At 43.7% G+C, this 24,231-nt stretch overlaps 1 protein-coding gene across 1 annotated transcript in view; it reads left to right on the forward strand.

Annotated features, from left to right (window-relative positions):
- Nek10 (NIMA related kinase 10) overlaps positions 1 to 24,027 on the forward strand; it is a 159,929-nt gene extending 135,902 nt beyond the window's left edge. Inside the window, exons 31-35 of the mRNA XM_035453369.1 lie at positions 2,383 to 2,493; positions 18,480 to 18,588; positions 20,323 to 20,375; positions 20,455 to 20,510; positions 23,979 to 24,027. Of these exons, the coding sequence (XP_035309260.1) occupies positions 2,383 to 2,493; positions 18,480 to 18,588; positions 20,323 to 20,375; positions 20,455 to 20,510; positions 23,979 to 24,027 (378 nt within the window). The remainder of the gene's footprint in view (positions 1 to 2,382; positions 2,494 to 18,479; positions 18,589 to 20,322; positions 20,376 to 20,454; positions 20,511 to 23,978) is intronic.
- The last annotated feature ends 204 nt before the right edge of the window (positions 24,028 to 24,231 follow it).

Consider the following 24,231-nt stretch of genomic DNA (forward strand, 5'->3'; position numbering starts at 1 on the left):
TAAGTACAGAACAGTCTGTTCATTCACTGGGTCCCCTGGGTGCTCATGGCTACAGTGACAGAGTCAACAGAAAACGATAGTCACAGCATGGCTGCATTTCTCATATCAACTCTGTTTTTAGGGACTTGAAATTCTAAGAAAAGTGTTAGGTTTTATTTCTTTAAATGGCAATCTTACAACACTTGATTTTAACATTTAGGGGAAATTCTTAAGCTGTAAAATGTCAAAATAGATTAAAGTACTATTTTTGGTCTACTATTTATCCAATGGAGCCCTGCAAATTGTTGGTGCCTTGCTCATCTATTCCTGGGTAGAGAATCCAGGCGTTTGGAAAGAATCCATATAGATACAACTTTAAGAAAGCATATAGACTAGATTTGTTTTTTTCTCATTTTATTAATTTGTATGGTATAGTAAAACCTTTTAGATACACGAATTAAAGAAAACACTATCTTTTCTAAAACCAGTTTCTTCATCAAGAATGGGTATTCTTATGAGCTGCGTGTGCCTCGGATGTAATAAAGAATATCAGAATGTTCATAACCTGTGAGAATCTGTATGGCAGTGTGTGCTAGTGGTGTTAGCTGAAGGGTGAGTCTGATGCAGGAGGCCTACACCTCAGAAGGAAGGTGTGTGACACATTCTTTCTTCACCTAGAACAAGAATGTGACATGTAAGTTTCCTGTGGGAGAGACACAGGAACATGAGAATCCAGGAGTGATGGCAGTGCCCAGCACCCATGAGCTGTGGGTTCCGTTTTTATATAAACTGTGTTATTATACTCAATTCATTTACAATTGAGCCCTTACCATTCTGTGTAAAGTTCTAAATTCTCACTGAAAGCTTTATGAATGGGACACTGTGCTAATGACACTTATCCCAGTGAGACACAGTAGCTTGCTTGCACTGTCCATGTGCCCAACTCAAGTCAGTGGACTGGATGTGAGCTTACTCAAATGAGCTGTAACATATTGAATTCAGGGGCAATGGACGAACCTTCAAGATAACCAGAGGCTTATCAGGTTAAATAACTAGCAAGACTTTTCAGGAAGTCTGAATTAATCTGGCAGTTAATCTGATACCTCCAAGACTTAGGCTGAACCCCCTTGAAGGAGATCCTCACCTTCAAAATGTCACTGTAGCAAGTTGTATGTGCAGCCTTTCCCGTGCAGGGACTTGATGCAATCAAACTGCAAGGTTGCTGGTTAGACCTAGGTAACCACTGCCCTCTGCTGTTTGGTTTAGCGAGGTGACACCTTCAGGTGTGAAGCAATAGGGAATTACCAAGGCCTGTCTCGCCAGGGTGAACCTTCATCCTCTACACTGCTCCATCCCACACCTTGATAGGAGACAAATACTAAAAACTCTCTCCTTGACCTTACATGTTCCCTTTTTAATCCATGTGAACGATAACTGTGATTTCTGAGGGTTTTGCATCACCCTACCCTCATGGTGGCACACATAACTTTTATTGACCCCCAAATAGTCACATGGTATCGAGCTGAACTGAAGAATCCCAGTGGAGTGGGGCTGGGACATGGTCATCTCTGCAGCCTGTGTTGGTCAGCGTTTGTTTTGAGTTGAGAATATTCCATTTCTTATTAATTGTGAGTGTTCATTTCATCTCCCTATAGAGCCTTTCCCCCTCTGCTCTTCTTTTGATATCTATCCATAGTTTTTCTTTTTTAAAAAGTTCATCAACAAGGTAATTCTGATCCTACTTCCTCTGTGTTGTTCTTCTCCCAGACATCACCTCACCCCCTGGGCTATCATAACTCTGATTCCCTGTGTATATCCTGCCCATAAAGCCCTGCAATCCAGCCGTTCTCTCCAATCCCCTTCTTTCCTAAGAGTCTTCAGTGATTTCCCATGTACTTAAGAAATCCAATCATCCTATTTGGGTCATAATGCAGGTTTACCCACCCTGTCTTTCTTCACCGTAATGCTGTTCCCTAGGATTTGGTTTCTCTCCAGGTGAAGAATTCATAGATGGATATCTGTGTATGAACTGTTGAGTCTCATGTTTTGTTGTTCAAAGTATCGGATCCTTCTCAGGGCTGTAGCTGGGGTGCGTGGCATGTTTATGGCATGCCATAGACAGCTAAACATAAGCAGAATAGATCTTCCTTGTCAAGGCTCTTCTTCACAAAATGGAACATATGTGGGAACATAGATGTCACATGAAGAGTTGTGTCGGTAAGTGTAACCATGACAAGGTAAATGGAGGCAGAGCCCTCTTTAGGTACAGAGGATAGTAACTGTAGCATGTAATTCACTAATTCAGACTCTTCCTCAGTCTTGTTGAGTGCATATTGTCTTGCCATAGGGGGTGATGAGGTGTGGAGAAGATGGCTACAATGACTGTCTTCTTGCTTTCTGCAGCTCCCTCCAGCTCTGCACCATGATCTGAAGAGAAGGGTTATAGAGAGATTCAAGAAATCCCTGTTCAGCCAGCAGAGCAACCCTTGTAACCTGAAATCTGAAATTAAGAAGGTATGTGTTCTACATGTAGGAATCTGTCCCGTGGAGATGTCCTGAGGGTCCAGTTCCCTTCTCCTTACTCCTCCTTGAATTCTGTGCATTGTTAAAGGGTATTGCTTAAAATACCAAATGGCTCCATCTTACCTCTGATTTCTCCTCATTTCCATGGCTGTTATCTTCATGTGACTAATACAACTCATTCCTTATTACTAAATGTTTTTTTCTAAGAATAATGTCTGTAATTTTTAAATATGTATATTGTAGTCTGCCTTTGAAGAACCTCTCCCAGTATTTTGTGGCAAGGCTCTGCAGTGAGCCCCAACTGCATAGCCTGTCTGAAACAGTCACCTGACCATGCAAAGCCACAATTTCATTATCTGAGGGTGCATAATGAACTTGTCCAGGCCCTTTCCATCTTCAACATTCTGCTGCCTTCTCATCTTTGGGTACAGCAAAAATTTATATTCACACATCCTGAAGCTAAATTGTTACACCAAATGGGAAGAAAGTTGTTTACCTCTGGCAACACAAGTTGGATACAGGAAACCCACTTTGCCTTCCGTCTTGTTCGGGAAGGCCCCAGGCATAGGAAAGTCTAACTACCTTGGTGGAGATAATTTTGTCCCCGCCCCACTTTCCTTCTCTTCCCCTTCTTCTTAAGTGTCCTCATATGCTTAAATCTTGATATTGTGTTGCTCATGAACTCTTCCTCTGAGTTTTTTTTTTTTTTTTTCATTAGTGAGTCTACTTTTAGGCACAAACTTAGTGCCAGGCTCTTTTACATACACACACACACACACACACACACACACACACACACACACACACACTCACACAAGTTAAAAAGGCAATTAGCCTGTTTCTGCTTTGTTGGCTCATAGTGATGCCTGAACCATATATATATATATATATATATATATATATATAATATATATATATATCCTGCAACCTGCAAGTAGGTAAACAAAGCATGAACCCATCCTTCAGAGAAAGAGAGAAAGTTGTCCTTCATGTGTTGTATTGATAAACAGCGGAGCCTGTGAAGGTGAAGCAGGGCTACAGGGGACCTCACATTTACGAATAGTATCATAAATACTAAGAAACATAGTTTTAAGTCCCAGAAGTTTATCTCCTACAAAAAGATTGCATGATTCTTGGTTTTTATATTCTTATTAAAGTGATATTGAGAATAGGCCAATTTGCATACAGATTCCTTTTAGCAGAAATTCTGGTTTTATGGGATAGATGCTTCTCTCTCAAAAGGCTTTTCAGATGTGCATTTGCCTCCCAGCCAGACGCATGTTTGCATCCCAGCCATAGGTGCATTCACCTCCCAGCTAGTGATTTTCCCCTTGTGCCTGACCTGGAGGCAAGTCCCTCTGTGTTTCTTTCTTCCCTGGCAACAAAGACGTTTTCTTTTGTTAAATCACCCCTCCTGCCATCCTGGCCCCCTCTCTGTGTCTGAGAGCATCTCTGCTCAGTATCCTTGTTTAGACATAAAGGTGGATTGTTGGGGTAGAGGAGGAGTTTGGGCGGCTCCAGTGAGAGTGCTACTGAGCCAGCTAAGCTGCACCCTCAACAACCCAACAAGGAGCCAAATTAAGAGTGAAAAGCAGATAAAGGAGACTAAGTCAATGTGGCCACATTGGAAAGAGGGACAAAGAGGTCCAATGACCCTCTCAGAGCCCAAGTGGTCTTCAGGTGAGCATCAGTACCTAGCTCTAATCTTTTTTTCAAGGTGGCCTGAGATGTTGTCTCCAGGAGACAAATCCCCCTCTGGTACCAGATTTCAGCCTTCCCTTCTCCCAGCATGAGATTCCTGGGGAGCCTCTCAGTTCCTCCTTTCCCAGTCTGATAGACCAAGGTAGGCCTCATCCTTGCCAAGCTGGTTTCTAGGGCCTGGGGGCAAAGAGTTGTCTTTAATTTCCACAGGATGGGGAAACAGGTCACACTGCATAGTGACTGATGTCACTGGCTCTTTTCTGATAAACTAGTGTCAATGGGGCCCCTCAGCAGCTAAGATTCAGCTGTCTTGAACAGACCTGAGGTCCCACTATTCCTCCTGGTCACACAGCGAGGTGAGCTTGTGCTCCCCTGAACTAAGCACCAGTCAGCTATTCCACAGAGGCCCTGCTGAGGCTTCTCTGTGTATAGCCAGCATCCCCCCTCTTTCATGCCCAGCTCACTTCTTTACCCCCTGTGTTTTAAACAGCTTCCACCTGCCCGTGTGTCTCCCAGGTATAGCCAGTCTCTCCTATCTTTGATTTCCCAGCATCGTGCACATCCTGGACTGTGGTCAGTGCTTAGTAAATAATTAGTGAAAGGAGTGTATGCTATGTACTTAGGTATTCCATATGAAACTCCATTTCTTCAATTCTTTATTAAACTTATGTTGGTAGATCTGTTCATGCACTTTTATGTTTGTGGAAAGATCTAAACCAGAGAAGTTCATGACCCCTGCGTTGTTGTCACTGTCACACACACCCCTTCCCCCTGTTCTGGTACTCTTTTTCTTGCAGTGACTTTTGTTCATAAGCGGGCATTTCATCCCCTATACAGTCACAGAAGTCAATTAGAACCTGACTGTTACACTGTCACATCAACCCCCACCTCCGTCCCAGGTACTTGACTTTCACCTTCTCCTTCCTCCTGATACCCAGGGAGCCCGTGTCTAAAGTTTGAAGGCGCCATTATGGGATGACTGCACTACAGATCAATGGCCAGTGATGGAATGTGCAGGAGTCAAAAGGATGGAAAAGCCCATTTCTAAGAACTGAGCTCTTTCTCTGTAGCTCACCTAAGCTGCTCTTTGATCCGTCCATCTTGGCTGGAATAATTCAGGGACACCAAAGCCAAGTGAGTGATAGCACAGCGGCCATGGAACTGGGAAATTCAACACCAGAAAAGGGAGACGCAAGATAGACAGGATTAGTTCCAGGCAGTGTTTTACACAGCACTGCCAGTGAGTGCAAATTCATGGCAAATCTTTTCTTTTGAAAACATACTCACTAAAATACTTTAGAAACTAATCAAGCACTATTTAGTTCCTCTCCACATTTCTGAGGAGACACAGATGATTGGCAAAGAGTACGCACAAGTTTGGGCTGGGCTCTTTTGAGGTATAGACACACACAGCACTGCCAGGGACTCCTAACGATGTGTCCAAAGGACTGGGAGCCATGTACAAGCTGTCCCTAAAGCATCACTAAGAATACAGCCACAGCATGCCAACAGTATTAAATCCAGGAGTTAATAATGATACTAAAGGAAAAAGATGACACGCTGGTTACCATGGGGGCATGCAAAGTAACCCATTCATTGTTTTAAAACTTGCTTTTGAAGGATATCAATCATTTTCGTTTCTGTTTTATATTCTGTCTCAGGGTAAACAAATTGCTGATAATGGGACATTTTATATTATAGATGAACTTCAGCTGGCACTGTAGGTTTATAGTCTTGGAGCAAGAAGGGATAGAGATGCCATAGAGAGGGGCACATGACAGTGCATGCCACCAGATGCAGGACACAGCCCTTGCTGACAAAAGCTTGCAGCTGTATCTGAACAAGCTTTTAATATGAAGTCAGCAAACCATAACCCTCAAGCCAATCTGGCCTGCTGCCTACTTTTATAAATAAAGCTTTATTTATATAACCAGATGCATCCATTTCCATCTGGCCTGTGGCTACTTTATCATTATAGGCAAAGCTGAGCAGCAAAGTCAGAAACCCTATATTCTCCAGGCTGGAAATATTTACTCCATAGAACAGTTTGCCAGTCCCTGCTCTGGATTGTGCAACAAATACTGGATAAGGACACATAATAAACAGCACAGTTACCAGGGGCTTAGGTTGTATAACCTACCACTGTCACCAAAGTAAACCAGGAGAAAGATTGATGGAGGAGACAGTTTATAAAAATTCAGACTTGGAAAAAATAGGATAGAGAATGCAACCCTTCCTTCCTTTCTACCTTCCTTCCTTTCTTCTTTCCCTCCCCTTCTCTTTCTCTCTGTCATTCTTCTCTCATGCATTATGTCCTGGCCGATTGCAGTTTCTCCTCCCTCCACTTTTCTCCGTCCCCCCGCCCCTTCCCCAGATCCACTCCTCTTGTGTTTCCCTTAAAAAAAGAAAAAGAGAAGGCCTCCCAAGGATCTCAAATGAATATGGTATAGCAAGTTACAGTGAGATTGGGCACAAGCCCTCATATCAAGGTTAGATGGGGCAACCCAGTAGGAAGAAATGGGTCCCCAGAGCAGGTAAAAGAGCCAAAGACAACTCCCACTTTCACTGTTAGGAGTCCCACAAGAACATCAAACTACACAACTGTAAGATAAATGCAGAGGCCCTAACTCAGACCCATACAGGGTCTGTGTTTGTCTCTTCAATCTCTGTGGACCCCTATGAGCCCCGGTTAGTTAATTCTGTGGGCCATGTTCTTGCTGTGTTCTCAACCCCTCTGCCGCCCTGGGGAAGGAGAAGTAGAATAGACTATCCATTTTTAAAGGGATGGGGCTCAGGGTGTTACAGGGAAATAGGTGGAATATTCCCATGCTTGCAATTCCTTGTTCTCCCATGGATGCTCCTTTAAGGGCTGAGGCTTGTTCTAACTTTTCTTAGAAAAGTATATGTGTGTGTCTTCAGGGCTGACCCTTTGGTATTGGATAACTAATCGATGTACTCTTTCCTGGGGAAGAGTATTTTTCCTGTTCCCAGCATTCCTTTGTTGCCTGCTGTTCTTTGCCCAGGGTTGAGCTTTCCCCTTTTCGTTGGTTAGCATGTCTGTTGGTGTCATCCTTGTTCAGCTCATGTTTAGTCAGCCATGATAGTTAGACTTCATGACACTTGTATGAGACAAAAATCTCACAGCTGCTCCCTGACCCTCTCCTTCTTAAAATCTTTCTGCCCCCTCTTCTACAGTGCTTCCGGAGCCTGACCTGCAGTGCTCCCTGACCTTCAGTCTTCCCTGAGCCTGACCTGCAGGAGCTGTAGATGTACTACTAGCTGGGAATGACTGGGGCTCTGCAACTATGAATTTTGATTGGTTTTGGCTTTCTGTGATGGACTACAAAGAGAAGTTTCCCTTTGAGGAGTGAGGACTGTGCTCATCTGTGGCTATAAGGACAGAATGCGGTTAGGGATTATGCTGGTTTATTAAAGTGGCTTTTATAGGTTATCCACTACGATCCATGAATTCTCTAGTCATAGGTCGTTGGCTATGTTTTCAATATCAGGCATGGTTTCCCTCCTGTTGAGCAGGTGTTAAGTGCAACTAGAAAGCTGTTGATTACCATCAAGATATAAATACCACTACTGCATCTTTAGTGTTACCATGCCATACTGGTTTTGATGTGGTTCACAGGATCATAGCTGGGTAAGATTGTCACTTCCCTTCTTGGGAAGCTTACATGGAGCCCTCTGGTTCTCTGAAAGCTAGTCCTCAGGGAGGAGGCTTTCAGGTTAGATCCAGCTCTGATCCTCTGGGTCCTGTTTCTGAAGTATATTGTGTCTTAACAATGGGGACTTACTTTCACCTCTGGGGGCGGGGAGGGACAACTGAAGTCAATAGCAATAGCCTGTAATATTTCTATATTACAGGCTTGGATAACCCTGACCAAAAACTCAAAAGAGGGTTTCTCATTCTTGGTGTTGGGATTTTTGTTAGATGGTTTATGGCTCTCGGGTGAACACTGTCAGCTCAGATGGAAAATTTTCCCTTATGATTCCTTATGACTTTTCCATACATCCTTACTGTTATTTGACCCTCTTTTCTTCTTCTGTATTTGTACCTCCCCCCCCCAGTTAGAACTCCACTGTTGTTCTGCTTTCCCCCTTTAAATCACTGTACCCTGTTATTCTCCTTTATTGCGCTCCCTCCTGACAATGGCCTCTTTTTATTTGCCTGGATTCTGCAGGTACTCCAGTTTTAGATACTCACATGTGAAGATTTGGAGCCAGGAGTTCAAATGAGAGAACATGTGATGTTTGTTTTTCATGGTCTAGGTTACCTCACTCAATATGATCTTTTCTAGTTCTACAAATTTTAATAATAATTCAATAAAACAAAAAACAAAATTTTAAGAACCATGGTGAAACATTAGGGACATAAGATATATTGTACAGAATTTGTTATCTGATTCCTGGAGGAAGTACATACGTAGGAAGGGAGATAGAAGAGAGATTAATGAGGCAGTATTGGCCATGTCAGAGAAGAGTGATAGGTACTCAGAGTTCAATGTATTGTCTTTACTTTAAGGTGTGTTAGTGTACACATATGTACTGTGTATTTTTGTGGGGGTACAGACATGTATAGTGTGATAGAAGGAAAAGAGGGTGGTACTTGAGGGTGGTAGAGGCTTTCTTACCTCAGGTGAGTGTAACATTGGGTGTGAGGGTCCCAGACTATCAGTAGCCATCAAAACCAACTTGGATCAGTGGCTTCTGGGTCCTTTGCCTTGTGAACTCAAAGAATGGATTTGATTGACAAAGGCAGGGTGAGTGACCTGGTTGTTTTTGTCAATTTGACTCAGCTAGAGTTCTCTAAGAAGAGGAAGCTACAATCTAGAAATGCCTCCATAAGACTGACCTAGAGGTAAGCCTATGGGGCATTTTACGAATTAGTGACTGATGTGGGAGAGCCCAGCACATTATGGGTAATGCCATTGCTGGGAAGGTGGTCCTAGGTACATAAGAAAGCAGGCTGGATGAGCCATAAAGAGCAAGCCAGTAAGCAGCATCCTCCATGGCTTCTGCATCAGCTCCTGACTCTAGGTTTCTGCCTTGAGCTCATGCCCTGACTTCCTGGGATGATGGACTATGATATGGAACTGTGAGCTGAAATAAACCCTTTTCTCCCCAAATTGCATTTGGTCAGGGTGTTTACCACAGCAATAGAAACCCTGACTAAGAGAGTAACTTTTAAAAAGGGGTTATTGTTTTTTCTCCATTTTTTATTTAAATTAGAAAAGGATTGTTTTATATATCAATCCCAGTTCCACCTCTCTCCCCTCCTCTCCTGCCCCCCTCCCACTAACACCCTACCTATCCCATCCCATTTCTCCTCCCCAGGGAGGGTAAGGCCTTCCATAGGGTGTCGTCAGAGTCTGTCATATCCTTTGCGATAGGGCCTAGGCCCGCCCCCATGTATCTAAGCTGAGGGGGTATCCCTCTATGTAAAATGGGCTCCCAAAGCCCATTCCTATGCTATGGATAAGTACTGATCTACTACAAGAGGCCCCATAGATTTCCCGAGGCCTCCTCACTGACACCCACATTCATGGGGTCTGGATCAGTTCCATGCTGGTTTCCCAGTGATCAGTCTGGGGACCAAGAGCTCCCCCTTATTCAGGTCTGCTGTTTCTGTGGGTTTCACCAGCATGGTCTTGACCAAAAGGGGCTATTGTAAGACAGAGGAGAACATCTGTAGCAAGAGCATATCATAATAAAGAGTTGACTTTCCACAGTCAGATTAGGGACTTTTTATGACTTGTGGAAGACATGGGGTTTAGGCACCAGGATGAGCTGGTCAGTATAGCTGGCCTCCCCTTGATGTGTTTAGGTGTGCATAGTTAGCTTTGCTACAGCTCATGTTTAGTTTCCAGGGTGCTGTGTAAAAGGAACCAGAGTCCCTAAGCACTACTTGGCATCTCTGGCTTCTGACTAGGACAGAACAAAGGATGTTTCTAGCTTCCGGCTGAGGACAATAATTGTCCTCATCCCCAAATTATCCAACCAGTTATTATCCCCTGTTCTCATCATTTGCCCCTCTGAAAAGATAACCTTGACTGACTGCTACGGAACTGGGGCAATTGATAGTGCTTCTTCAAATTGAGTGGGGCTATCAGGTGTGGTAGCTGAGGTATCCCTCCAATGGGCCTATCTAAGGGACCTCAAAAATGCATGGGTAGTTGCAATTGCATACCAGACCAGTAAAGTGAGGAAAGGGAATGTTTCACTGGCACCTAGCTAAAGACACGAGGGAAAGAGCAAAGGCAGGAGAGGAATCCAGAAACACTGAGATTGGAGCCCTATGAACAGAGGGGAGTTTTATTCCCTCCCCCACACAAAATCAGGCATGACTTTATAATGAAGTCTCAAACAGAAACCAGGATCAGTAAAACACCCAGGTCCCCTCTTAGTCTCCCCTTGATGCCTAGTCTTTTAAAAACTTCCACTGGGATAAGAGCCATGGAAGATGCAGGGGGAGTGGGCACATGTGCCCAGTGTGTGTCAGCACTGCTTCTTTGGGAGCACTTGGGGGAGCCTGGGAGAAAAAAAGCATTCTGCAGCCCCACTTGAGGAGCATCTGGTGAGGCCAGAGAAATCTGTGGCCCTCCATGTAGGCAGGCATCCAAGTCCCTTAGAAACCAAGTTGATAAAAAACAGTTTGTAATCTAGAGAACATGGGGGCACAGAAAATAAAAAATGTCTTAAAGAACTCAGAAGGTGATGATATCAAAATGCCCCCTTTCCTCAGCCTGTCCCTGTCACAAAGCTTGGAAGTGAATGCAAGCATGGGGGCACCTGGAGCATGATGAATCTAACTAGTGGTGGCCTTCCCTCTGGTGCACACTTGCTGGTTTATGCAAGCAGGATCCTACTTAGGGTTGCTGGCATCCTGTGCATCTCCCAGACTTGGCATTCCTTGGCTGCCAGGAATCTGTATGGTCTTCCAAGATTCAGCTGTTTTAAAGTGCTTGTTATCCTGGCAGTTATGCTCCTCTTTACCCAAGCATGAATAAGGTGATGTATAGGAATACAGCAGGTACAGCATTCAGGGGCACTCTTGGCTTCTAGCCATGGGACACTATAAGCCAGGGAAAGAAAAGAAGAAAAAGGTTTAATCTGACTACCCCAGGCCATGATAAATATTTCTGAAAAAAAATCATTTTCTAGATCACATAAGGAAGGATGAATTAATACTGGTTAGTGGCAGGAAAAGTTAAAGCTGGGGTCCTCAGGCAGCTTTGTCTCTAGCCTAAGCTCAGCTTACTTCCTCTGGTACACAACCTGGGATATAAGAGATGGTGGGAAGAAAGAATGAAAGGGAGAAGTGCCTCCCCCCTACCCCAGCTAAACCTAAGGTCTTGGGAAAAGTGAAAGGGCAGTGTTAAAAAGAGAGGGACACATAGGAACAGCAGTTACAGAGGAGATAATGGTGAAACAGGAGAGGGGTGGAATGTCATGTTTCCTATGCTCATCATCCCAGCAGACTGGGAATCTGTGTGACAGCCCACACCGGATGAGCATGGGATGAGCTCAGATCCCATGTGGGATGTCACACAGATTCCCAGACTGCTCACCAGTAGGACACAGGGCAAACTAGTGTCAGCAGCTGGGTGGGGTATCCTTGGGAGCATAACTCAGGGTGTGAGGGCCCTGGATACTTACTGGCCATCAGTGAGCTTGTCTTGTGAGCTTAAAAAGTGAATTTCACAGACAAGATGGTGAGCTTTAGACAGTAGTTGTTACCATAGGTAAGCACTGAAGATGAAGGAAGAAAGCAGAACAACTTCTAACAAGGGGTTGCCCCTGAGGGTTGCTATGTCTGTGAGTTAATAAACCCTTTCTGGGTTGAGACATGAAGTGGGGGGGGGATGGAAATGAGCTAGGACTCCTGCTGGCCTATCTAAGAGATATCTGGGTGTCTCTGCATCCCAGGTCTCTGGACTGGTTATACCCTCATGGATAGAAGGACTGAGACTAGAACCCTCCATGGAGAGCACATGATTTCATCCTCCCAGGAGCAGGCACGAATTCATAAAAAATCTCAGAATAACAAACCCTAAATAGAAAATGAGAAGAAGGAAGAGAAGCCAGCCTTGACATGACACTACAGCATTTCTAGTCTCCAGCTAGCACAGACCAAGGATGTTGCTGGCTTTTGGCTAAGAGCAAAAATCCAAGTCCAAATCCCTGTCCCTAAATTCCCTGACGTATTTCCATCTCCTGTGTGTTTGTGTTGTGGGCAGAGGGGCAGGGGGTTGATAATGTGTGTGTGTGTGTATTTATAAAGGCCAAAGGTTAAACTTGGGTGCCATTTCTCACTATGGTTTGTTCTTCTTTTTTTTTTTCTTTTAGATCAGGGTCTTTCACTGATTAGGCTACACTGACTAGCAAGGATCTGATAGTCTCTCCCTCTCTAGCACTAGAATTACAAGCATGTACAGCCACTTGTGCCTTTTTACATAGGTGCTAAGGATCCTCATACTTGCATATCACTTATGGTCTAAGCTGATGGGGGAAGTACTTCTGTGTATGTTCATCTTATTGATTGTTGAATAAAGTACTGTTTGGCCAATGAGGCAGCAAGTTAGATGGGACTAGGAGTCAAAGAGGATTCTGGGAAATGTAGTAGAGAAGTGGTGATCCAGGCAGAAAGTGACATAGCAAGGAGGCTCATGTTTAAGCAAGGACAAACAGGAAGTGTCCCTTTTCCCCTTCGCATCCTCCAGCGGCGGGATATGATCCACCAGCAAGGGAGGACACCAATGGAAGGTGTCCGATAAGATAAGTCTTATAAAATATATAGATTTATGATAAATAAGACTGAGCTAACAGATGAGAAATCCTAGTCATTGGTCAAGCAGCATTTGAACCTAATACAAGTTTCTATTGTGTTAATTTGGGCCCTAACTCAGGCGGGCAGCTGGCATAAAGCACACACATGGCGATGGGGCTTGGCAGCTTTTGGCAGAAAGATTTATCGTAACACTAAGCCATTTTCCCAACCATTTTAAACTGGTTATTTGTTGTTTATAATCAAGAGTAATTTACTTTGTTTACTTCTGATATCTGTGCCAGGCTCTTCATAGACAAAGCCTGGCCATTGACATTTGAAAGCAACTACCACCCCCCCACACACCCTGACCCCCGACTAAGCTGCTACTCAGAAGTGGACAAGCTTATTTCCTATAGAAGAGTTGGGATGACAGGGTTGATTCTCTCTGACAAGAGTTGACTGTTCCTGATTACACAAAGGCATGATACCATATGATTCTTACTTGCCACCATGGCTTCTAAAGATCCTTGTATTGCAAACTTCAAGCATCATTTGGACCAGGGATTAAAGCAAACTAAAGAACTAAGGCCCACCTGGGAACTGATTAGCTTTGTAAACACACAGCCATGTGGAGGAGTTCTCATAGTTTGCTGTTCATTTGACTCTCCTAGAGTTTCCAGACTTTCTGGCACTCAGGTCACATACCTGCCACTCCTGGGGTTGGTTTTCTGATGGTTGGAACCAGGTACTCAGTTTTGAGAGGCCCCCACATGGTTTCAGCATGGGAATCAGGGGCAGAAATTAGTAGCCTGCTAAAGACAGTGTTTCATACATTTTACTGTGCCTGCCAATCACAGGGGACACTGTTAGCCTGGGAAGAGCAGAGCTTGTGCTATTCCTACTGGTTCCCAGCAGTGTCCACTGCTGCTGACTCAAGAAGCATACAGAGAGCCATGCCTGCCCACTGTGAACATATCCAACAGTCATAAGGCTTTTGTTAGGAAGATAAGACTGCCTAGCTGGGCAGTCACATTCTCTACACACACGACACTCAGGACTCACAAAGCTGTCCGATTCTCCCATTTTAGAAGCTGCTGTTCTGCGGAGCATTTGGTCTAGGGAGGCCAAGGAAAAATCAGTGACACTTTCCCACTTTCCCACTGCAGAAGGCTAGCTGACTCAGAATTTCTTCCCATCAGCTGGCCTTCTGACGTTTCTTCAACTCTCCACTTGGGCACATATCTGCAGGTCCAATTTGTGTTGCTTAATGGTGGAGGAGGTTTCCAGCTCTTTTCCAGATAGGCAGATTGCTCAGATCCCAGGACTTCACACCTATGATAAGCACACTCTGTTTTTACCTGGCCCTACCAAGGGTCCAGAGGCACACTAAGTCAATAGAGCAACAGTGACCATCTCTGACCCATAAGAAAGGGTCCATTGTCAAGGTCCACCTTCCTGAAGGGAAGGCCACCCTGCCTCCTTGCCTTGATGCCATCATTATTGTCCAAAGCAGGTCTGGGGAGGGCTAGTTCCTGTGTCTAATTAATACCACACAAAACATTTCCATCCTTTCCATGATGGCATTCTCTTAGGGATTTGACTCTTAGAGCAAATGGAAATGCTACACAGCTGGGTGTTTGGTAGGAGGAGCCTGGAGTGTAGCAGAGCTGATGGACTGTTGGCTTGTGGAAGAAAGCAAGTGAATATAGAATTGATTGGGTCTGATAACAAAGTGCTTATGAAAAGCTAATAAGGAACTAAAAGAAGCTGTAGATTAGAGAACATGGGACATTAGGTAATGTGTTAGGCTTCTAACAGTGATATTCAGTCTTAGAGCACAAGGAAATTAGACAAGAGGAGCAGAGAGTGCAGAGTAATGGCCATGCTGTATATTTTCTCACTTCTGGCATCTAGTTTCATTCACGCTTGACTTCATGTCTCCCGGAGTTCTCTCCATCGGTTAGGTCCTGTGTCCTTTGTGATGCTGGTCCGTAGCAGAGGACCAGACTTTCTGGTTTGCAAAAGAAGATGAAATCTGCAAAATTGAGTGGTGGCATTTGTAGTCTTTCTTTGCTTGCTTCTCTGTAATTTCTACCTTAAGCACTTGTTTTTAACTGACTAAGTGATAAAATGGCTCGGTACCTGCCCCAAATCAGGGATGTCTTAGAGCATGGATGGTGACAGCCATAACCTGTTCTCTCAAATGTGTTCCCTGACTTGTTAGTTTGTAAGGTGCATGTAGTCATTTGCACTTCAGAACAGAGGGTGCTTACTGGCCTTATGTGTTATGTAAAGAGGGAAAGCATGCTAAAGGAGGTCTGTATACAAGCTGAGTGTTCACAATGCCACTGTGGGACCACTAACCACCCATAGCTTCATCTGGCAACAGGGGCTGCAAATTGAAAGACATTCTGTGTTTCCTGTGTCTCCATCTACTGGGCAGCAGTGACTGCCATCTGTTACATCCACAATTAGAATCAGTTTCAGCTCCCATACCCACATCAGGACCACTAGAAACATTATCCTTTCTGCTCAGTCTAAATGTCAATCTCTTTGGACTGTTTGCATCATCCTTTCTCCTCACTTGAGCTTTCATTGTGGAAAGCCCTGAGCTCTGGCCAGATTCTACCATTGCTGCTGTCTCCTTCGGTAAATGGCCTCTCCAGCTTCTTCATCCACAAGATGATGTTTACCCTACAAGGTAGTGGTAAGAGCCAACTAGAGTGGCAGAATTTGCCAGAAACATCTTAAGCACTTAGTCAGTGGCAATGAGTTCTGCTGTGGTCACTAAGAATAGCCCAGCCTCTTCTGTGTCTATTCCTCCTCCAGTGTCACCTAGGTGGAGCTCTCACCACTCTTTCCTGTACTGGCCAATCTCCTGTTTTCCATGGTGCCATCTACTGTACTTCCTGTTGTTGCATATGTACTATCAATATACACTCCTCTAGATCTACTGAATTGCCTATTGTTGCACAAGCATTATCTATATACACTCCAATATCTACTCCTGGTCAAATGTAAGTCTCATGGCCATTTCTGAATTCTGTAGCCCAGGGGAAACATTTTTTTGGAACTTGATTGAACTTCTAGCTCTCAAGTGTGAAGTCTGTGGATGACAGCCTTATGCCACAGTGTCAAAAGGATGGATACTATAGCACACAGTAAATGGGGTTGGACGAGGGGGTTAGTTTTCTGAAAGAATATGTACACCTAGAATATAAACTACAAAAAGAATTTCTAGAAAGTTCTGGAATAAAAATAGATATATCTGCGTTCAAACGCAAAACTAGTGAATTTTGGCCCTGACCTTTGTTCCTATGCCATTTCCCACCTCTGGGGACCTGAGGCTCTCAAGCTAAAGGAGTGTGCCAATATGACACATGACTTACACAACCTTTTCTTCAAGGCTGAGGACCAATGAAAGAGTCACCTTACCCTGGCCATCTCAAAATAGTGGTCTTGAAGTCCCCACTCTAAGTTACAGTCTTTTACTAGAGGATTCAAGCCTTTTAGTGTAATCTTTAGGATCACAAGGTACACTGAATAGCTAAGTAGGATAGCCCACCCCCCTTGCTGAAATAATCCCATGCAAAGGCATTCTAACACAGGAAACTGTTTTCAGGGTCCTAGAGACTATTGGGAAGCTTAGCCACAGTGACTACTGTTAGCCATACTGTAAGAAAGGCAGAGTGCCTAGAGCATTAGGTCCTTCTGCACTGTAATACATCAACATCTGACAGTCTTGCCATGCTACCCCGAGCTGTCAGTTATCACTGAGAAACAGTGCATTTTCAAGAATGAAAAGGGACAGAATCACAGTATATTCTAATACAGTATGTGTGTGGAGACTGGGAAATGCCTGCAATGTGTATTCATAGTATTTGGTGTGCAATACTGGAATAGTTCTGACTTGCTAACTTTCAGTGCATCAAGATAATACAGAATGTGTTTGCCCATGTGACCTCAGCCACAGAAAATGCAGAACCTTCCTAACTGCTCCTCAGGTTCCATCCCAGGCACACCACATCCCTGCTGCAGGGTCATCAGACTCCTGATACCCAGAACACTCATTGGTTCCGCTGGGTTGTGAAAATGCACATAGGCGAAGTGTTCTGCTGTGTCTTCTGTGTCCGGCTTGATATGTTCACTATACATCCACACACTCGGCGTCAGTCATTTGTTTCACACTGTAGAGTGCAAAGTGTGAGCACATCATGATGTATCTGTCTTTCTATGTGGAGTTTTGGGACTTTTCCAGTTTTTAGTTATTATAAACAGTATGTTATGAACATTCTTGTACATACTATTTTGATAGAAGGAAAAGGGGGGAGGACAGAGAAGACATGTGGAAGGAAGAGAGCACGGACACACACTCACACCACACACACACACACCACATAACACACACCACATGCACACACACTCGCATACATGGACACACACAGATACACACATCCTCACACACACAGACAGATACACATTCACACACACTGACAGACACACACACACACAGAAACATACACTCATACCACACACACACACACACACACACACACACACACATGCACACGCACACGCACACCAATGGATACACATTCACACACACTGACGGACACACACACACACACACACACACACACACACACACACACACACGAGCCTTCAGGGTTACCCGGTGGCACATGTTGTTTAATTGTGGTTTGTGCTGCCCATTTCCTCAAATGATTGGAAATGGGCATGCTTAACTCATGAACAGAGTTTGTAAATCCAAATTAACTATAACTGCCCATTTCGAACAGTGCTGTCTGCTTCTGCTTTAGGAATATTTGACATTTTAAGAGTAAATTAACTCAGGCACTAAAACTTGGCCGATCCAAGTGTTGGGTGGAATTAAAGGTAGAAGGAGTTGGAAAATATTTATAGCCTTAAATTCCATTAAGAAATTCCATTTAAAAATTCAGCTTTACAGAAGACCATTAAACAGTTGGGACTTAATAAATTCTGCCATTGGGTGAATAGAGTATTAGGAACCAGTGTGTGGAGAGCCAAGTTAATTAATAGCAATCCAGAAAAATGTATTAAGAAACTTGCTTGCTGTGGTCCACCAAAAAAGCTCTTGTTCAGAATAGGTGGTGAAGAGGGGCTTTGATTTGGACTAAGAATATTGTTCTGTTGTATAACTGAGGTTTATTACTCCTATGCCTGATTAAAAATAACACCTTGATGTCCCAGGCCCAGGCCATTGTTTTTACACCTTTCATCTTTTACCTTTATAAAGCATGGTTTTCTCATGTAACTAAGGAATGGTCTGACTTGCTTTCACTGGAATCTTCTGCTTCCAACCCATCAGTCTTCTGGAAACAGGGTGTTTCTCTGTTTACAAGGGACCACAGAGCCCCAGCATTCCCACACAGACAGAGTTCCTGAATGGGATGGGACCCCCTCTCTCAGAAGCTGTCTGCCACTTGTCTCTGATGTGCTCAAACATTTTCCTTTTCAGTTATCTCAGGGGTCTCCAGAACCAATTGAGCCGAACTTTTTTACCTCAGATTACCACTTACTACATCATTCACTGTCTGCAAACAATTGGTCCCAAAGTGACCCCACAGGTAAGAAAGAAAAGTTTTGTGCCTATGTCCTAAAACACGGCTCCTGCCACACAAAACGTAGGAAATTTGTGTTGTCTGAGATGGTGGATTGGGGTAAAGTGACTAGGATCTAGAGGTTCCTAGAGACTATGCCCCAGCACAGGCAGCTCCCCCCCTTGCTCATTAACACTGTAAACAGACAGCAGGATCTCTGTGCATGAACTCTATTTCCTTTTATTTTTTTCTTGGCTGCCTGCTGAAGTCAAATGTCTAAGAGCGTCTAGGAAGATAAAAAGCAGAATAGAAGACTTAAGTATTCAAAATGCAGACTTGAGACACACCTGAAGAATTCGCATCAGCCATCTGACATTTATTTTTATTTTATAATAAAATAGGTAGCATGAGATCACAGGCACAGACTCCAGAAGCCTGGATTTCAGATTCAGAATCAGCTCAGTCATTTAGTAGCTGATCCCTATGAAGTTTAGTGTATCCTATAAAATGGGAGTAACCATAAGAACAAGACAATAAAGTGATAAACAAGATAAATGTTGTATAGTATTTGTATAGTCAGTGTGATGTAACAAGAGCCTAGCCTTTGGAGGGACTCAGCACGACCATATTCTTTTTGTGATGTTTGAAGCCTGAGAAGCAGCATCCCATTCTGCAATTTCAGAATTCCCCATGAACCGCAGTGCCAATACTGGACACAGCAGCCAGAAATGAGGCTTTCATAGTTAAATACTCGATAGCTTGCGGGAGTGTATTGTTGTCTAAGAAATCATGTTTTCTTGTTGTCAAACTTTGTGAATGTGTATTCTTGTGATAAATTAAATTGTGGGTGGGTGCAGTGTCATTAAAATGGAGCCCTGAGAAACCCCAAGCTCAGATAACATACTGTCTGAAGTCATTTGCCTTTAGCAGCTGCTTCCAGGTAGGGCCAGTTTGCCTGCTGGTCAAACTTCTCATTAAAGTAGGTGAGATGAAATGAACTCTGATAAAAGTTTCTCAAAAGCCCAACACTTGCTTAACTAATTGCTCCTAGGGCAGCTGGCTGCTGGGCACCAGAACCTGCTGGCACTGTGGGCAGTACCTTTAAACAAGGCTTCAAAATGAGTCAGTACTCTGTCTTCATATCTCCCTTCAGCCAAACTAATAACCCCTTCTCTTGCCTGTTTCCGGGGGTGGAGGTGGGGGTGGGGGCTTAGGTCAATGCAGACTGACTCAGGGGGAACTGACAATTGATTTTGGCAATTGAGTGGGTTGAGGCACTGTGTATCTGGAATCACTGTTCACCTTAACACACATACCCTTAGCTTCCTTGATTGGTTTTCACTAAGTTTTGCTCTTTGTTTATTGCTTTGTAATGACCTCACCAAGAGCAATGGTGCATGGAAGAGAAGCAAGCCCAAGACATTTTGAAATTTACTTTTATTTTTAAGTAAATTTATTTTTATTTGTGTGTGTGTGTGTGTGTGTGTGTGTGTGTGTGTGTGTGTGTGTGTGTGTGTATGTGTGTGTGTAGGTCATAGGACAACATTTGGGAGTCCAGGGAGGGATCAAACTCAGGTCATCAGGCTTGCAAGGCAAACACATTTACCTGCTCAGCCACATCTCTGGCCCTAGAATTTGTCTTTGAGTCGTTATGTGTAAGAAGCTGACCCTGTTTGCGGCAATTGAAGTATTAATTGCCAGTAATGTATAGTGATGAAGTTATGAACTGAAGGTTGACTTTCTGTACCACCTGTGTTTCAGGTCCCCCCAGCAGCCTTGAGTTGGAAGAGGGGCTCACATATGAACAGATGCAGGTAGTATTTCTGCAGCCCTGGGTGCTTTTACTTTGTGTTACTTTGAATTCATATTAACTGGCTTGTCTGTCAATTCCAGACTGTGATTGAAGAGGTTCTGGAGGAAAGTGGCTATTACAATTTTGCAACCAACAGGTGAGAGGCAGAGTTTCTACAAATTGATTTAAAACACTTTTATATTGGCTTTAAGAAGATATAGACATGAGGGAATATGTGCTGCCCAGCTTCTGTGGAGACCTCACTACTGTGTTCTACAATGAAACAAAAGGCTACTCGTACCCACTGGCTGCTTATTAGACAATGAGCATGAGTTGATGGGAAAGCATTTCTGGGTTGACTGGTTCCTTGAGTTAAATATGCCTGGACCATTCTAGAGAGCTGGAAGCTCAAATATCCATTTTTCTCACAGCCAAGCAAACCATACTTTGAATGCCTTGAAGATAAATCAACTATTTGATAAGTATAAATCTAGTTTAGACATCCTGTTAGGCAAAGAGGTGGCAGAATAAATTGAATGTACTTAGTTTATTTGATAGGTGGGTTTGGAAAACACTGACAAAGATGATGATTTTGCTATCAAGCAAGGTTCCATATTGGGTGTCTGAAGCTTGGGCCACTGCACCACACTCTGAGAAGCCTTGAGTTCCACAGTTCAAAGGGAGGGAGCTGGATTAGTCATCTTCCAGCTTTACTGGTAATTGCTGGTTGCCTCCCTCAGGAAGTGCCCATTTTTGCTCGTTTCAGCCTTTCCTAATAATGGACAAAGAACTGAGTAAACACCATGGAAGTTCAATGGAAAAGAAGTCAGGACCTGACATTTGGGGATTGGCCAGCACTGTGGAAGTACTGTGTGTGGGAAGCCGTGGGCTAGGGTAGCAGCAGCAAAGAGAGGTGTCTCTCTGTGTTCCCAACCACCCACATCTAGCACATACCCCAGGTGCTCAGGACTCCCCCAAGCAGGCTTCTCCTGGAGGAAGAACACTTGTTTCTGCAGCCAGGAAAGCTACTTTGTGATGGCTTTATAAGTTATTCTGTGTGCGTGTCCTTTAAGGACAGCAAATAGCCTAGAAAGCAAGGACTCCAGGCAGGCTCTCTAAGGTCATTATAGAGAAATTACATTCTCCTCTGAGCTCAGTTTGTCTCCTGCTTTTCTCTTTTGCCCCATTTTCAGGGAGCCTTTCTTATGAATCACACATGAGATTATTCAACCACTTGCTCCTTTGGCTTGATAACATTTCTAAAATATAACCTTTGCAAATTTAGCTGCTTTTGATTTGAGACTGCAGAGTCAAGATGAGTAATCCCCATGTTGCAAGGATACATCGCTGATAGAAATCACCGTCCTTACAGGTGCTCTTCTCCCACCATCCCTGGGAGATGTTTGCATTTTCACTTCTTGCTAAGTGCTAAGTGTACAAGCTTTCTGTGGGCAGTGTGCACATCTCTGCTCTTGACTTTCAGCACCTTACTATTTCAAGTGTCCTTAGCTTGAAGTAGTGGGGCAGAGGCTGCCATTGTATGACTATTGTCATTTTGTGTGTATTTCCTCAGACAGTCAAGAGCAAGGGAAGTGAGTAGTTTTCATATTCTTGCAGAGAATTAAATTGTGTATCAATGAAAAATTAGGTGTATGAGTTTATAGAGGCTTATGATTGGCATTATTGGTTTATTTAATTGTATCTCTCCATTCTAGTTTGTAACTCAATGTCAACCCTGGTAGATCCATACCAGATTAATGATTCAGTGATTGGCCAGGAGATCTGTGTGTAAGTAAGGAAGACTCTTAAGTTCTGAGTGTGGGGCTGAGGAGACAGCTCAGTGGGAGAGGGCTTGCCCTGCAAGTATGAGAACCCCCAAAACTCAAAAATAAATAAAACAGGCATGGGGGCTGGAGAGAAGGCTCAGTGGTTAAGAGCATTGGCTGCTCTTCCAGAGAACTTGGGTTCAATTCCCAGTACCCACATTGTGACTCACAGCTATCTGTAAGTCTAGTTCCAGGGGATCTGACACCCTCTTCTGACCTCCAAGAACAGCAGTAGGCAAGCAAGCAGTATACAGGCATACATGTAGGCAGGAGGCACAACACCTGTACACATAAAATACTGAGTTTTTACAAAACTTAGGGATAAAGAAAGAAGAAAATGAGGTGTGGTGATGTGTGCTTGTAATCCCAGTGCTGGCTTATCCCTTAGGGTCACTGGCCACACAGCCTAACCTAATCAGGGAGTTCCAGGCCAGTGAGACCTTCATTCAAAAATCAAGGGAGATGGTTTCCTGGGGACAACACTCAAGGTTGACCTCTGGCTACACACACACACACACACACACACACACACACACACACACACACACATACCACACCACACACACACCACACTACACACACAAAGGAAAGATTATTGCCATAATAATAAGGTTATTACATAATTCTCTACAAGTGGTACTAACCAAAGATCATTTAAATTTATTACATTTTTTGAGTGTGCTTCTGTGTATATGTGAGAGAGAGAGAAAGGAGGGATATTCATGAAAGGTCAAAGACAACTTTCAGCAATCAGTTCTCCCCTTTGACTATGTAGAACTCAGATTGTCAGGCTAGTCAGCAAGTACCTTACCCTCTGAGGCAGCTCTCTAGCCCTTATGATCTTTTAACAATATGTTGTAATGATAATAATAGTGGAATGTATCGAGAAGCATATACAGAAGTGAAAAAGCAATGCACATCGGATCTGCTTGCATTGCTCTGCTTGTTCAGACTGATGAACATGTGATACAAGTAGATGAACACAGATGTTCATGAGTGTCTTAGTTAGGGTTTCTATTGCTGTGAAGAGATGCCATGACCGCAGCAACTCTTACAAAGGAAAACATTTAATTGACTTACAGTTATCATCATGGTGGCACATGGTGGCATGCAGACAGACATGGTGCTGGAGAAGGAGCTGAGAGTAGAGAAAGCTACATCTTAATCTGCAGGCAACAGGGCTGAACTAGGTGTGGCTTGAGCATAGGAGACTTCAAAGCCCGCCCCCACAGTGACACACTTCCTCCAACAAGGCCACACCTACTTCAACAAGGCTACACCTCCTAATAGTGCCATTCCCTGTGAACTTATGGGGGCCAATTACATTCAAACTACAACAATGTGATACAGGCAAATGAACACAGACGTTCATGTGATAGAGGTGAATGATGATAGACGTTCATGTGATAGAGATAAATGCACATAGACATTCATGTGTTAGAGGCAAATGAACACAGACATTCATGTGATGGAGAAAAATGAGCACAGACATTCATGTGACAGGTAAATGCACATAGACGTTCATGTTTTAGAGGTAAATGAAAACAGGTTTACGTGGCACAAACTACTTCGAAATGGTGTTGATTTTCTACTATGAAGAATCACTGGTTCTCTTTGCACTCTTAACCTGAGAAAAACCCTGTTATCGCCAAGTTTCAGAAAAAGGTCAGAGCTCTCTAAAACTTCTCACTTTATTAATTAGTTTTTATTTGTTGTGGTATATGTGTTATATCTATTTGCGTAAGCAAATAGAAATGTTTGTGACTCTGTGGCACTCTTTCCACTTCTAGGTCTTCTAGATGTCACTCTTATCCATGGGGGACCAAGAATTACCCAACCAAAAGATAAGAGCATTGCATTGGAACAGATGGAGTTTCCCAGTCAAGTTCAAGTTCTAGGCTTCAGCCAAGACTGCAAGATGTCCAGGACTGGCTGCTGCTAGAGTGGCATAGGCAAGATGAAGACTCCTAGAGCTGCAGGAGTGCTCTTATATTCCTACAAGGGTGTGTGGCAACCACAGTGCTGGGTCTCTGTCCTCTGTGTGCATTATAC

Source organism: Cricetulus griseus (genome assembly GCF_003668045.3).
Source record: "Cricetulus griseus strain 17A/GY chromosome 1 unlocalized genomic scaffold, alternate assembly CriGri-PICRH-1.0 chr1_1, whole genome shotgun sequence".
Taxonomy (NCBI): Eukaryota; Metazoa; Chordata; class Mammalia; order Rodentia; family Cricetidae; genus Cricetulus; species Cricetulus griseus.